Genomic DNA, 16,241 nt, shown 5'->3' with positions numbered 1-16,241 from the left:
ACCTCTGTCCTGCTGAGGAATCCTGGCCAGCGAACTGGCAGGAGCTGGAGGCCAAAGTCACCGCTCGCCTGCGGTGCTGGACAGGACTGCTCCGAGTGCTGTCTTACCGGGGTCGAGTTCTGGTCATAAACCAGCTGATTGCCGCCATGTTGTGGTACCGGCTGGTCACTTTGACCCCTCCCCCGGAATTTGTCACAAAAATCCAGAGAATGCTCGTCGACTTCTTCTGGGACAAAGGCTGCACTGGGTCGCTGCTGAGGTTGAGTCTCCTGCTTAGGGAGGGTGGTCAGGCACTGGTGTGCCTGCGCACCCAGGTGGCAACTTTTTGCCTTCAGGCCCTGCAGCGATATCTTTACGTCGAGACCCCTCCGAGATGGTGTGCCCTGGCGACGTATTTCTTCCGCCAGGTGCACAGCCTGAATTATGACGTGCAGCTCCTGTTTATAGAGCAGAGGGGCCTTCGTGGCTCCTTACAGGCGTTGCCCGTCTTTTACCACGAACTGATCAAAGCCTGGAACATGGTCGCCTCATGATGCAGCTCTCTGCCGTCAGGAGTAGCAGCTATCGTCAGAGAGCCACTGCTTAGGAATCCACCCCTCCATCCGCTTCAATGGCTGGCGGAGAGGAGGGCTGTGTCTGCCGGGGTGACCATTCTGGGTGGTGGAGGAGTTGGCTGGATGACTCCCCAGGAGTTGGTGCAATATGCATCAGTGGACGTCCGGCTAGCGGCCAATGCCATTCAAGACCTTAGGACAGGCGCGTTCAGCCCCAACTGTAATTATGGGTGACTTTAATCTGCATATAGATTGAACAAATCAAATTAGTAACAATACCGTAGAGGAGGAATTCCTGGAGTGTATACGGGATGGTTTTCTGGACCAATGCATTGAGGAACTAACCAGAGAACAGGCCATCCTACACTAGGTATTGTGTAATGAGAAAGGAATAGTTGGCAATCTAGTTGTGCGAGGCCCCTTGGGGATGAGCGACCATAATATGATAGAATTCTTCATCAAGATGGAGAGTGACGTAGTTGATTCTGAGACTAGGGTCCTGAATCTTAATAAAGGAAACTATGGTGAGTTGGCTATGATGGATTGGGAAACATTACTTAAAGGGTGGATAGGCAATGGCAAACATTCAAAGAACGCATGGGTGAACTGCAACAATTGTTTATTCCGTTGAAGGGTCATGAGGACTCGAAACGTCAGCTCTTTTCTTCTCCGCCGATGCTGCCAGACCTGCTGAGTTTTTCCTGGTAATTCTGTTTTTGTTTTGGATTTCCAGCATCCGCAGTAGTTTTTTGTTTTTATCTAATTGTTTATTCCTGTCTGGAGCAAAAATAAAACAGGAAAGGTGGCCAAACTATGGCTTACAAGGGAAATTAGAGATAGTATTAGATCCAAAGAAGAGGCATACAAATTAGCCAGAAAAAACAACACACGTGAGGATTGGGAGCACTTTAGAATTCAGCAAAGGAGGACCAAGCGATTGATTAAGAAAGGGAAAATAAGGTACGAGAGTAAGCTTGCAGGGAACATAAAAACTGACTGTAAAAGTTTCTATAGGTATGTGAAGAGAAAAAGATTGGTGAAGACAAATGTAGGTCCCTTACAGTCAGAAACAGGGGAATTTATAGTGGGGAACAAAGAAATGTCTGACCAACTACATACATACTTTGGTTCTGTTTTCACAAAGGAGGACACAAATAACATACCAGAAATGTTGGGGAACACAGGGTTTAATGAGAGGGAGGAACTGAAAGAAATCAGTATTAGTAGGGAAATGGTGTTGGAGAAATTGATGGGATCGAAGGCCAATATAAATCCCCAGGGCCTGTTAATCTACATCCCAGAGTACTTAAGGAAGTGACCCTAGAATAGTAGATGCATTGGTGGTCATCTTCCAAGATTCTATAGACTCTGGAGCAGTTCCTACAGATTGGAGGTAGAGAGAAAACGGAATTATAGACCAGTCAGCCTGACGTCGGTAGTGGGGAAAATTGTAGAGTCCATCATAAAAGATTTAATAGCTGAGCACTTGGAAAACAGTGGCAGAATCGGACAGAGTCATCATGGATTTACGAAAGGGAAATCATGCTTGACAAATCTACTGGAGTTTTTCGAGGATGTAACTAGTAGAGTTGATAAGGGGGAGCCAGTGGATGTGGTTTATTTGGACTTTCAGAAGGCTTTCGACAAAGTCCCACATAAGAGATTAGCGTGTAAAATTAAAGCTCATGGGATTGGGGGTAGTGTATTGAGATGGATAGAAAACTGGTTGGCAGACAGGAAACAAAGAGTAGGAATAAACAGGTCTTTTTCCGAATGGCAGGCAGTGATTAGTGGGGTATCGCTGGGATCGGTGCTGGGACCCCAGTTATTCACAATATATATTAATGTTTTAGATGAGGGAATTAAATGTAATATCTCCAAATTTGCAGATGATACAAAGCTGGGTGGGAGAATGAGCTGTGAGGAGGATGCAGAGATGATTCAGTGTGATTTGGACAAGCTGAGTGAGTGGGCAAGTGCATGACAGATGCAATATAATGTGGATAAATGTGAGGTTATTTATTTTGGTAGCAAAAACAGGAAGTCAGGTTATTATCTGAATGGCTATAAATTGAGAGAGGGGAATGTGCAACGAGACCTTGGTGTCCTTGTACACCAGTCGCTGAAGGTAAGCATGCAGGTGCAGCAGACGGTAAAGAAGGCAAATGGTACATTGGCCTTCATAGCCAGAGGATTCGAGTACAGGAACAGGGATGTCTTGCTGCAATTGTACAGGGCCTTGGTGAGACCACACCTGGAATATCTTGTGCATTTTTGGTCTCCTTATCTGAGGAAGGATGTACTTACTATCGAGGGAGTGCAGCGAAGATTTACCCAGTTGATTCCTGGGATGACGGGACTGACATATGAGGAGAGATTGAGTCGATTAGGATTATATTCGCTGGAGTTCAGGGGGGGATCTCATAGAAACCTATAATATTCTAACAGGACTAGACAGGGTAGATGCAGGAAGGATGTTCCTGATGGTGGGGGAGTCCAGAACCAGGGGTCATAGTCTGAGGATATGGGGTAGACCATTTAGGACTGAGACGAGGAGAAATTTCTTCACCCAGAGAGTGGTGAGCCTGCGGAATTTGCTACCACAGAAAGTAGTTGAGGCCAAAACATTGTATGTTTTCAAGGAGGAGTTCGATATAGCTCTTGGGGCAAAAGGGATCAAAGGATATGGGGAGAAAGCGGGAGCAGGCTATTGAGTTGGATGATCAGCCATTATCATTATGAATGGCGGACCAGGCTCGAAGGGCCAAATGGCCTACTCCTGCTCCTATTTTCTATGTTTCTATGTCATACTGGGCCTCGAGGTTGATGGGTTCTCAAAATTCCCACATTTTTCATATCATCAACAAGGATATGACTTTTGGACTTTATGGCAGAGGACCCAACTGCTGAGTTAAGTGCAGAGCCCTGCAGACAGGAGGCTAGGATGAGAGGAGACTCTTCCCTTTAAAACAATCAACCCAGAGAAAGACTACACGAAACTAAAGTCCATCAAAATCTTGCATAAATAATCACTACTAACTACTAAGGCAGGAAGGCCACAATCAATACAATTATGCGAACCCTCAATACTCCACAAATACAATGGCTTTCAGTTCAAGACTAGTTACGGGGACAGGAAGACAACGATAAACATCATGCGAGCCCATTAAAAACAACGAGACAACAATCACCTGGGAAAGCCCACCAAAATCAAACAAAGAACTAACCTTGATTTGGATTGAGATAAGAAATTTGAAAAAAACAGTATGACTGGGCCACCAGTTATAAAAGGGAGCAGATCTGAAGTGAGCAGTTTTGGGCAGTGAGCAGTTTGGAGCGGTTGTAGCTGGGCCAAGCGGAGGGAGGAGATCTGGAGGTTTGCAGGCCCGCAGGCAACATCACGGTGAGGGGCACAGGGTGGCAGCGCTCAACCGAAGACAACAAGGCCGCAAATGCAGCCCTCCACGAAGATCGACCACCCACATCCACGCCCTCTACCCAACTGAAGAACCTTCGCAGATTCCACAGACCAGGACCACGTGGGTATGGCAGGCCCCAGAGGACACAAAGCGCATACCCCAAAACTGCAACCGGCTGGATTTCGAACTGTCAAGGAACCCTGGTTGGTGAGCATGATCCCTGACCTCTCCTAGTTCAATTTAGTTAGGTTTTGGGGGTGGGTAAGGGTAAGGGGATTAGTAGCGTGATTTTCCCTCATTATGCCATGTGTTCCCCATTCTTAACTAAGTGTACTTTGTAGGTCTGTATAATCTCAGTGTAATCCTAATGTTATAAATTCATTTGTAACTTCAATAAACCCAGTTTTCTTGCACCAAAACCAGTTGTCTGCTGCACTTTGTCACAACCCCCAAATAAGTCCAAGGTCTAGAACCCAGGGAGTGGGAGCGATTCAGACCGCTCAGAAGTCAGAGGTGAAGCTGACACGCACCAACACCCCCTACATAATGGCAACCATGACAGGACCTTGGCAAAAAGGATGCGATGCAGTGGACACTGATTTGGAAGAGAGAACTGTAATGGAAGAGAGGTTTTCAAATTATGTGTTCAGTAAGGTGAATATGGGTAAAAAATGGGTCACTAATCTGTTAAAGACTGGGTGCCCAGTAGATGCTGCAGCTAAATGGACAGAAGGGAAGGATCATAAAAAATCCATAGAAAAGGCAGTCTGGCCGAGACCAAGAACAATGAGCTGGGGTTGTGGGAGAAGAATGCTTGCCTAGCAAGACAAGTAAGAGAGCAGGAGGAGAAAGTAAAAGGCTTACAGGCAGCCTATAAGATAGTGAGCGTACAGGGGTTTGAGGGTGCAGACCATGGCCCCTGCCAGAAGCAGATTGAGAGTCTGAAACTTGCTCTAAGGACGGCAAAAGGCACAGTGTGCCTCATAAGTCTGAGTGCAGCCCAGGTCGACTTCACGGGGAACCTGGGGAGGACGGTTCAGACACCACAGGTAGTGCCAAGGGACTACCCGGTTGAGGAGCAAGAGGGCCCACGACCACCACCCGTAGCTCCAAGCTTTAGCGAAATCTGGCAGGAGGGGGGGGTGGAATTTGGGGCAGAAGCTGAGGAGGAAAACCCCCAGCAATAGAGGCTGGGACCGGGGCCGATGTGCCCGGCCTGGCAGCAAAGGTTCGGCCCGCCCGCTGATAACGGGGATGAGGGACCCTCCAAAACCAGTTCGTAGTTCCCCACGGCACCCAACAGCTTAAGGCCATGGTAAGCCATTTAACTAAACTTATGGCAAATGAGGATCCCTCGGTCCACTTCAGGGAAGTGGAAGAAGCAGCAAGCATCAACGAGTGCAATGATGCTGAACAGGCCAAAATGCTGCTATTCTCCCTGGAGAGTAAGCTCTTCCAGTCCCTCTCTGACCAATGTAAGATGGGACAGTGTGATTATGGGGAGCTCAAGGAGGAAGTTCTTGAGGCCATGAGGATGAATGAGGGAAGTCCTTTCTCCTGGGTGGAAAAAACAGTGCAGCTCGTAGGAGAACCCCCGCAGGCTTTTGCAGACAGGTTGTGGCCGGTGTATAGGAGCGCATGCAGTGGGACACCTAACTGGGCTAACCTGGACCAGGATCAGCAGGCCCACTGGCTCCATTACCTGGTGGCAAACAGCTTGCCACAGGTCAGGGCCGCAGCAGGAATGTGGTTTGACCCAAAGATTCCCCTGACTACCGAACTCACAGTGATCAGACAATTGACCATAGCTTACCGTAATGGTAAAGGAACCAATGCACACCCACCTAAGGGGAAAGTGCATGAAATGAAACCCGGCCAGGGTAGGAAGGAGTGGCATCAGGAAGGGAATAACCCTTCCAGCACAAAGCTCAACTGTTATGGGTGTGGGAAGAATGGACACTGGAGGAAGGAGTGTAAGAATCCTTGGAAACATAACAAGGGAAAGAATTCCTCAACCCCAGCCCAAAAGGCAGAGACAGGAATCCCTCCCGCCACGGTCCAGTCATTTTTGGATGCCATGAGAACCCTATTGACTGGCCCAGGGAAGGTAGCAGCCACCACCGGTGCGCTGACCCCATCAGCCCCAACTAACCCACAACCCTGACTACAGCCAGTAGCAGTGGGGGAGGAAGGGGAGGTTTTCATCCATAAGGTGAAAGCCCATTCCTCCGCAGAACCCCGGAATGAGGGCAACTGGCAGGCCGACGTGCTAGCTAAGGAGGGTGCCCGCACAGGCATTTTCTGGGACCCATATGGGTCCCGTCCTATAGCAGCAGTCACGGGTAGGAATGGGACACGGGGGAGTGCAGGGGTAGCTTTAACCCTGGACCTTAAGACGGTCCAAACCCAAGACCCCATCCTCAAGGCAGTCCTCAGTGCAGTGGCAGAAGGGAAAAGGGGAGAGGGCCCTTACAGTACAGCAGCCCTCTCTGTAAAGGGAGGCATGCTGTTTAAGGGAGAGCAATGGGTAGTACCGCAGCAGCACAGGAGGGAATTCCATGAGGGTCCAGGAGCGGGGCATCCCAGGCCTGAGACAACCTGGCAGCGGGTGGAACAGGCAGGATGGTGGCCAGGGCTCAGGGAAGATGTCCGTGAGTTCTGTGCCAGCTGTCTGGTGTGTGCTACTAACAACCCTGACCCGCACAAAAGCAAGGTACCTATGGGACACATCAGGAGGGTAGAGGGACCATGGCAGTCAATCCAGATGGACTACATCGGTCCCCTACCCAGGGAGGCTATAAGTACTGCCTAGTCCTGGTGGATGTGTTCACAAAATGGGTAGAAGCCTTCCCCTGCCAAACAGCCATGGCTCTGAGTACAGCCAGGATCCTGGTCAGGGAGGTGTTCTCACGATGGGGGCTACCACAGTACGTGGAGTCCGACCAAGGGAGCCCCTTTACCGGGCAGGTCATGCAGAATACCCTTATGGTACTCGGTATAGAGGGGAAATGGCACGTCGCACACAACCCACAGTCCTCAGGGATTGTAGAGAGGATGAACAGAAGCTTGAAAGAAAGGCTGAGGAAAGAGACGGTAGACTCACCTAGAAAGTGGATAGAAGTCTTACCGTTGGTCCTAGTGGGGATCCGAGCCAGATTGTCAAAAAGCACGGGGTATTCCCCACACCAGCTCATGACTGGTAGGGTTATGCGGACCCCCACCCATCTGCTAGCCCCGGTGCTCACGGAGGGTCAGCTCAGAGAGGTGAACCGGGACAGCTTCGTCAGGAATCTGTTTGAACACCTTAAACAGGTTCACTGGCAGGCTGCTAGCAACATGGGAAAACAGCATCGGAGTAACCGACTGCTGCTAGAACCCCGTACGCACCACGAGTGGGAGATAGGGGATCAGGTTATGGTTAGGAATTTTGCTCGGGTAGGCAGTCTAGAACCATTATACATGGGGCCCTGCAGCATTGTAGATAAGGCAAGCCCGATGGTATACACCATAAAGCTGCCTCGGCGCACCAGATGGTTCCACATTAACCAATGTAAGTTGTTTCAATCCGAGAGAAGGGAACAGCCAGTTGGGGCAAGGTCTGAGGATAAAAATCCTCAGCCTGCTGCAGAAGCAAACTCACAGACTGCACAAGCAAGTGCAGTGGCTTGTTTTAAGGGAAGGGCCATCCTACCCACCGTTTGGGACACTCCCCCGCTCATCTGGGACTCAGACGAGGTGGGACCTGAGGGCAGAGAGTTACCTGCCCCTGACACAGGTTTAGAAGAGGTACATCCTGAGGATAGAAATCCCCAGCCAGTGGCAGTGGAGATTCCACAGACCACACAAGAGGGGACAGTGGCTCGGGTTGAAGACCCACCAGCCAGAAAACCCCCACCAGCCAGAGTCCCTAGAAGGTCCCCACGAACGCCACAGCCAAAGAAACTGTGGTCACCGGCTCCCCAGTTTAAAAGGGCAGCCCCTCATGTCAGGGATCGATCTGAGGGCAGAGGTCCCCAGCCAACAGCCGCAGGCTGCGAGGGACCAAAGGTACAGGACAGGGAGGCCACACCGAAGGGAGTAGTGTGCTGTAGCCAGAACAGGGATTAACCTGGCCGCCCGGGGACGGGCGGTGGATGTACATAGCTTCTGTTATTTAATTTTGAGATTGTTAAGTTTGGGTGTTTTAGTTAAATTTTAAATAAGGTAGTTGGTAGTTTAAGTAGGCCCCATGTATAATGGTTCTAGACTGCCCAACCGAGCAAAATTCCTAACCATAACCTGACCCCCCTATCTCCCACTCGTGGTGCGTATGGGGTTCGAGCAGCAGTCGGTTACTCCGAAGCTGTTTTCCCTTGTTGCTAGCAGCCTGCCAGTGAACTTGTTTAAGAGTGTTTGTATTGAGTCGAGGTCGCAAGACTCGACTATGCTTTACACAAGCCAGCGAATCTGTTCGGGACCTGGCTATATGCTCTTATGTCTCCCTACAGAAAGGATTTCGATAGGATGGGGGGCATACTGCTACTTGCTCTGATAGGAATGGCCGCTGGGAGGCGAGGTGACGTGGAGAACTCCCACATTTTTGGGTGCTCAGGGGAGAGAGCACCGGTTGTGACTACGAGGGGCAGCGAAGTTAACATGGAGGAGATCACTACCTATTCCCATGTGGGAAGATGGCCAGGGTGGCTGGGATCTAACTCCACCCGATACTCCAGTCAGACCGGGTTCACCTACAGGGAGGCCTCCCTCCCCTGCCCCAGCAAACAGGTTGTGGCCACACGGGTCGGGGGTCACTGAGGGGAAACGTGTGTGCCTGACCTGCAGAGGACAGATTCCACTGGGAAGGTGGTGGTGGCTCAGGAAGCTGAGCAGAGACATGGGGGACGGTACAGCTGACCGGGAGCGACTGGGAACGACACCCATCGGACCATTACCAGGAACCATGGAGGGGTGAACGTGTGCTGGGACAAGTGGTAGAAATCGGAACAGGGAATCTATGTCTGCATGTGGGGATCGCGGAAGACCTGGCCCACGGGCGTATCCATTATCTATTCCGCAGCATGGCTGGACAAGGGGAAGGGGGTGGAATGGGATTCCCACCACACACTTGCATAACCCCATCCTCAGTTAAGGCCACTGAACTCGTGGCACGCGCCCAAAAGCCCCTGCCCACGGCCCCGATAATAAGGACACATATGGAGAAGAGCCCTGTCACCACCAAGAGACCAGGGAATGGGCTGGTACTAGTGCCGACCGAAAAGGTGCTATACCAGGGGGTACACTACACGGTAGCTTCCGTGATTCTAAACCTCACAGAGGTACACTTACCTGAGTGGTGCCCCAAGGAGACAGAACAGCTATATCAGGCCCTGTTATGAGAAATGTTCAGGGAATTCTACGAGTTCGATTTTGCCAATATAGACAAAACAGAACTGTACACTACCCACACTGAGTACTTTAGCAATGCGGGGAGACAAAGAAGGGGAACCTGGAACGATGTTTTCACAGTATATAATACAGGTTCCTCTGTGATAAACAGTCTGGATGACATATAATTGCAGACACAAATAAACAGTTTAAAAACACAATTACGAAAAATCTTAACAGAGGAGAACACAGTGATAGGCTTAGAGCTACACGAGGACCAGGCCATGACGGTCCATTTAAAGGAGATTATTGCTGAGTTGGAAAGGCACGCCAAAACAGTGCATGCACTCATTCGAGAGGATAGGAATGCATCAGACCAGGCTGCACAGAATGAGGTGTGCGTGCTGTATGGGGCATGGTTGCTGGGCGAGGGCTGGAGCAACCTGAAGGATTTAAAGCAAGGTTTAGTCCCCTCCTGGATCAGCAAAAAGCACCTTGCAGCCCTCCACCCATTTGAGAATTCACTAAGCCCATGACAGTTCCGCCTAGCCTCTGAAGCCTACCCTGTCCCAGTAGATTGTGGGTGCTCCAACCACACCATCATGGGTATAGTAGTGAGGATGCCGGTCATGGGTGGCACAGCCTGACCTGCACCGGTTTATAGGGTGGAGAACATTGGAGTCATTCAAGGGGGTGCACACGTCCGTTTCGCAGCGGTCCCACCTTACGTCATAAAGTGGGAGCACATGATGACAGGTACAGACCTCTCTGGGTGCCAGAGCCGGGATGCACACGTAGTACTGTGTCCCCAGCACTTGAATGCCTATTCCAGACCACAGTGCGGGTTTAAAACTGCTGGTGCACGGCCTATAAACTGTACCATGGAGATAATGGCACAAGGCCATGTTCCCCCACAGATAGCATATATAGGGGGTGGGACATATTGTGTCACCACAAGTGCGCCCCACTACCAGCTTGGACAGCACATCCGGTGTCCGGTAGTGACAGCAGTTTTTGTTTTAAACCCAAGGCAGAAGTTCAAGTGGCCCAGGAACGGATTGTCCCCATTTCTGAACCCTCCACTGTTCACCTCACTGTTAGGGAAAACATTACCAACCTGCAGAGCTCTGTCACACACTTCAGTTACGAAATTCCCCCTCTACCAGAACATCTTATTAAACTACTAAAAGCTGTAGAGTTATCACAAAAGTATTTCTATACTTTGGAACAGAAAACACACGAGATGGAGGGAGAGATTCAAGGCATCACAGTCCCACCCTGGTGGGACATTTTCGAAAACATAGAGATCCCTTCATGGGTCAGAATGGCTTCCCACATCCTCGTGGTTTGCCAGCTGGGAATAGTGTTGTACCTGTTGTGCTCTCAGTGCAAAGGAAAAGGCAAAATCCTAGAGTTCCAAAACGAAAGGACCTGGAAGAAGCATTATGCTAAGATGGAGAGAGATACACCTGTTTGAACCTTTCATATATATTTTTTTGTGTTCCTGAATAAAGATTGTTGTTTTTTTTTGTGTTCGGTTATTTTTAAGAAAGACTTTTATGTGTTGTTTTCTTTTAATAAAGATGTATGTGCACCAAGTGGGGTGTTGGACCCCCTAAATGTTTGGATGTATGTAAATAACTGTATTTTGCCTATGCATGCTTAGGTACACCACATTTTAAAGAATGGGGAATGTATGTGTCATGAGATCTTAGATAGGTAATTACAGGGGAAGATTGACTATGGAAGGTAGGGAATTTTGTTTTGCTTTTTTTTTCCAGTATGATACTTGAAGCAAGGTTTAAGTATCACAGGGAGGGCTGAAGGGTTCTCAAAATTCCCACATTTTTCATATCATCAACAAGGATATGACTTTTGGACTTTTATGGCAGAGGACCCAACTGCTGGGTTAAGTGTAGAGACCTGCAGACAGGAGGCTAGGATGAGAGGAGACAGAATATGCATTCTTCCCTTTAAAACAATCAACCCAGAGAAAGACTACACGAAACTAAAGTCCATCAAAATCTTGCATAAATAATCACTACTAACTACTAAGGCAGGAAGGCCACAATCAATACAATTATGCGAACCCACCAATACTCCACATATACAATGGCTTTCAGTTCAAAGCTAGTTACGGGGATAGGAAGACAACGATAAACATCATGCGAGCCCATTAAAAACAACGAGACAACAATCACCTGGGAAAGCCCACCAAAATCAAACAAAGAACTAACCTTGATTTGGATTGAGATAAGAAATTTGAAAAAAACAGTATGACTGGGCCACCAGTTATGAAAGGGATCAGATCTGAAGTGAGCAGTTTTGGGCAGTGAGCAGTTTGGAGCGGTTGTAGCTGGGCCAAGCGGAGGGAGGAGATCTGGAGGTTTGCAGGCCCGCAGGCAACATCACAGCGAGGGGCACGGGGTGGCAGCGCTCAACCGAAGACAACAAGGCCACAAATGCAGCCCTCCATGAAGATCGACCACCCACATCCACGCCCTCCACCCAACTGAAGAACCTTCGCAGATTCCACAGACCAGGACCACGTGGGTATGGCAGGCCCCAGAGGACATAAAGAGCATACCCCAAAACTGCAACCGGCTGGATTTCGAACTGTCAAGGAACCCTGGTTGGTGAGCATGATCCCTGACCTCTCCTAGTTCAATTTAGTTAGGTTTTGGGGATGGGACAAGGGTAAGGGGATTAGTAGCGTGATTTTCCCTCATTATGCCGTGTGTTCCCCATTCTTAACTAAATGTACTTTGTAGGTCTGTATAATCTCAGTGTAATCCTAATGTTATAAGTTCATTTGTGACTTCAATAAACCCAGTTTTTTCTTGCACCAAAATCAGTTTTCTGCTGCACTTTGTCACAACCCCCAAATAAGTCCAAGGTCTAGAACCCAGGGAGTGGGAGCGATTCGGACCGCGCAGAAGTCAGAGGTGAAGCTGATACACACCACCACCCCCTACAAGGTGGCGCAGGTGCGCAGTGGTCTTCTGTCTTAGCATACCCCTATTCAGACAGAATTCCACATTGGCCCCAAGCCCCGAACCCTCCCTCAGGAGCCAGTGCCCCGCAACCTGAGTCGCCTCGAGGAAATGCCCTCCGTGCCCTTTAGCACAGTGGGGAGGGTTTCCTGTATGGGCTGCTGCACACCCTTCACTTCCTTGCCCTCGCCCGCCGCCCGGACATGCCCTGGCGTGCCTTGTTGCCGTCCGGCGGTGGAGGTCCCCATTGGGGGGCCCTCTAAGGAGGTGTCCTCCTGCTCTCCATGGGGGACCTGGGATGGAGGGTGTTGCACGCAGCAGTCCCATATAACCACAGGATGTATCAGTTTACGGACTCCCAATAAACCTGCGCCTTTTGCAGCCTGTGGAGTCCATGCACCACGTGTATGTTGATTGTTGTAGGCTGCACCCACTTTTTAGTTTCCTTAAAAACCTTTCACTGATGTTTTGTTTACACTTTAGCCCCACGGTCCTGATGTATGGGCACCCGGTGCAGAGGGGGGCCGGGAGGGAGGGGGACCTCCTCATGAGCCTGCTCCTGGGCCTGGCCAAGTTGGCCATTAACAGGTCCAGGCAGCGGGTGATCGAGGGGGTCGTCCCTGTCTGCCCCTCTTCCACGGTTTTGTTCACGGCTGGGTGTCCCTGGAGAGGGAGCACGCGGTGTTGGCTGGCACCAACGAGGCCTTCCGTGCTTGGTGGGCACACCTTCTTAACCTTCCTAACCCTGCCATTACGTCTTGGTGCTCCACAGCAGAGGTGGAGGCAGCCTGCTGACTGATACACCCTGTCTGTGATTAACTTGATGGGCATCCTCTGGAGGGCTGATACTTGGAGGGCCCTGGCCTGCTTTCAGGGTCGTGCTGTGTGGCAGTGGCACCCTCCTCAGCCTGTGGAGCTGGAGCTGCTGGGATCACAGGAAGAGGGGATTCGGATGGGCCGGACACTCCTGGAGTCAACTGGGTGGATGGCCCCAGGATGTGCAGCTGCTGATTCTCCTCCCTTCGGATGCCCGAGGACCCCTGGCTGACTCTTTGAGGAGCAGGGGAAGCAGGAGTGAAATCGAGCTGCCCTGCACCCTCACACATTGACACTGTTGGACACCAACTATGGCATCAGCTATGAAGTTGAGCCCACGCAGCAGTGCAGGACAAATGTCCTGGACCAAGGTTTCCATGGCGACCGCCATCCTCCCAGTGTTGACCTTGGTGCGTTGCAATGCCAGCGCTATCACCTCAGACTGAAGGCAGACAGACTCCTCCATTGTGCCTTGCATTCTGAGGAGTGCAGTGGACATCCTTTCCTGATGTTCCCGAGCTTGACTTTGCAGCTCCAGCAACTGTGACATGACCGAGTCCAGGGGCTCATCATCTGACTTGGACTTAGCAGATTTCTGGCCCCCAGCATCCTCTAAATGCCGGAAACCTGGGAAGTCCCTGTCACCGCCTGCTGTAGATCAGACATTGTGATGTGCTCATCAGATTGTGACGCCGAGGCTACTCTAAAGCTTGGTCCCGCCGAGGTGTGTGTCTCTGCACTGGTGGAGGATGTGGGTGAGCGTTGTGACAGGACTTCAATGGGGAATTCAGCAGATTCCTCTTCTGAGGTTTCTTCAGGGCTTGAGTCGAGGACCTGGGTTGTGGACTCTGTCGGCTGTTTCCCAGGTGTGCCTGCGAAAGCAAGGAGAGATAATTAGTGCCTGGCAGTGGCCTGTGGAAGAGGACACATCACTCACAGCATGACTGCCTGATGGATGTTGCACTGCTGGATCCTCACTTGATTGAGCACTGCCCACCTCACCGTCAGCACAGGGACAGTCCCGGTCGTCGCTGGCCAGCTGTATGACTATTTTCAAACTCTGTTACCAACTTGATGTCGGGCATTCCTCCACCAGTCTGCAACCTCACCCTCTTGTTGTGTGCCAGCTTGTCCTGCATGAATAGAGATGGAGAGAGTGCAAGCAGGACGTCTGCCAGGCCAGAAGGTAACTATGCCTGATATGTGTGGGTTGAGACTGGTCCCATGGATGGGATGAAGACAATGAACGTGTGTGTGAGGGAGTGAATGGTGTGGTCTCTTGAACTGGCAGTGAGTGAGGGTCCTGTGGATGTGTGATGGGCTTATCAGTGTGTGAGTTGAGAGTGATGAGAAGTGATTTACCCTGGCGGAACGGAGGAGATCATTCATCCTCTTTCAGCACTGGGCGGCTGTCCTCTTTTGCAGGGCATTGGCGCTAACCAGCACAGCCACCGTCTCCCATGCTGGATTGGTGACCTCGCTTGCCGGTCTTCACCCAGAGCAGTGGTGGAGGATATCATGGAAGGCCTTCACTGTATCCAGTAGGCGCTCAAGGGAGGTGTCGCCCATGCCTCAGCATTTTTTCAACAAAGTGCCGCACGAAACAGCAGAAAAAGCCACTAGTGCTGTCGGCAGGTCAAATGCCACTTACCCCACCTGATATTGGTCTTTGCTGATTTCTGGGATGATTTCGCCCAAAATGTTAAAGTCTGCGGCTCAAATCAACAAACCTTCTGATTTGGAGGCAAAAGACATATCACTGACTCAGCTGAAATAATGCAAACCAATGTTAAGTACTTTCTTCAGGCTGGGTGATTCCCATGAGATCTTATTAAATTTTGGAATAATCAGTTTTATATTTCATAAGATGTGCAAATTTTCTCTAATATATAGTACTTGTATCTGCTGTAAATGATCTGTTGAAATGAATGGTTTAAATCACAGTTACTATAACATTTTGAGTTAGTCAAAAAAACAAAATATAGAAAACTTAATCCTTTCTAGAAGCCCTGTTCACTGTGACAATGTTGATGAATGGAAAGTCATGGGACCCTGCGTTTAAATTCTCAACATGACCTTCTGGCAGGCAAATTCTGGCACGGCATTTGTAAATACTACCCCTGTACAGTTCTTTTTCACCCATCTCTCTTAGAACTTAGTAATTTTCATATTTTTCTCTTACCTATTTCACAGACCCTTGCCTAACACAAACATATAAAACCAAAGATCCACTTACTAAATTTAGGAATGTGAGATACTTCCACTGACCAGCGTATAAGAACACTCCTGTAAGCGGGTGGTCGGACTGAGTGCTAAGAAGCAAATAAATGAGAAAAAGATACCACATGAAAGTGGTGATGTGATACACTGCAGACACTGTTTTTGAAACCATGTTTGTTCCTAAGGCTGAAATGGTAGCATGAGCATGACATTAATCTCATAATCTCACTGGATCCTACCATTTACCATCAGGAACGGGTGAGCCAAGCATGACGTTTAAAAAAAGAAATACCTTTTATTATTCTCAAAGGGAGATCATTATCTCCTCTCTGCTTTTCCTGTATCTGCAAACAACCTCTAAATGATTCTCAGGGCAGTTAAATACTGACAGCTCTCAAATATGAACATGATTCACTGTCATTAATAGACCGGTCAAAACCATTTAAATTCAGTGCTTGTGCAATATAAATCAGTAGACAGGATACAAAGGGCTTGTTGTTTGCTAATAGTGCCACTTCTTGTATTGTTTCCAAATACAAAGTAAAGCCTTACTAACATTATAGCCTGCACTGTGGAAGTTGAATAACAATTTACTTAACAGTTGGTATTTAGCACAAAATGAAACTGCACAATGTTTTCATTGTAGAAAACTATTTTGTCCATTTAATTAATCCCCGTAGACCCAATGACTCACTGTTCTGATTGCAGTTTCACACGTGTTAAACATAACACTGAAAGATTGAGGCCGTCTGTCTGCCTATCTATGTGGTAAATTATAAGTTCGTGCTTGCTCGTGGGAGGGGAATGGGACCCCATGCATAAATTCTCAACATAAATTCCTGGCGAGCAAACTTATAGCAGAGGAATACACTTCC

The 16,241-nt window shown here is 49.3% G+C and overlaps 1 protein-coding gene across 3 annotated transcripts in view; it reads right to left on the bottom strand.

Moving 5' to 3' along the window:
* The window catches only part of LOC144673486 (androgen-dependent TFPI-regulating protein-like), a 138,547-nt gene extending 122,988 nt beyond the window's left edge, over positions 1-15,559 (bottom strand). For all 3 annotated transcript variants that reach the window (XM_078535305.1, XM_078535308.1, XM_078535307.1), the window contains exon 1: positions 15,383-15,559. In XM_078535305.1, the coding sequence (XP_078391431.1) occupies positions 15,383-15,538 (156 nt within the window). In that variant the 5' untranslated portion in view covers positions 15,539-15,559. The remainder of the gene's footprint in view (positions 1-15,382) is intronic.
* Between the last annotated feature and the right edge of the window lie 682 nt (positions 15,560-16,241).

Source organism: Cetorhinus maximus, chromosome 3 (assembly GCF_964194155.1).
Source record: "Cetorhinus maximus chromosome 3, sCetMax3.hap1.1, whole genome shotgun sequence".
Lineage (NCBI taxonomy): Eukaryota > Metazoa > Chordata > Chondrichthyes > Lamniformes > Cetorhinidae > Cetorhinus > Cetorhinus maximus.
Note: the sequence above shows the minus strand (reverse complement) of the source record. Positions and strands in the feature narration are given on the sequence as shown.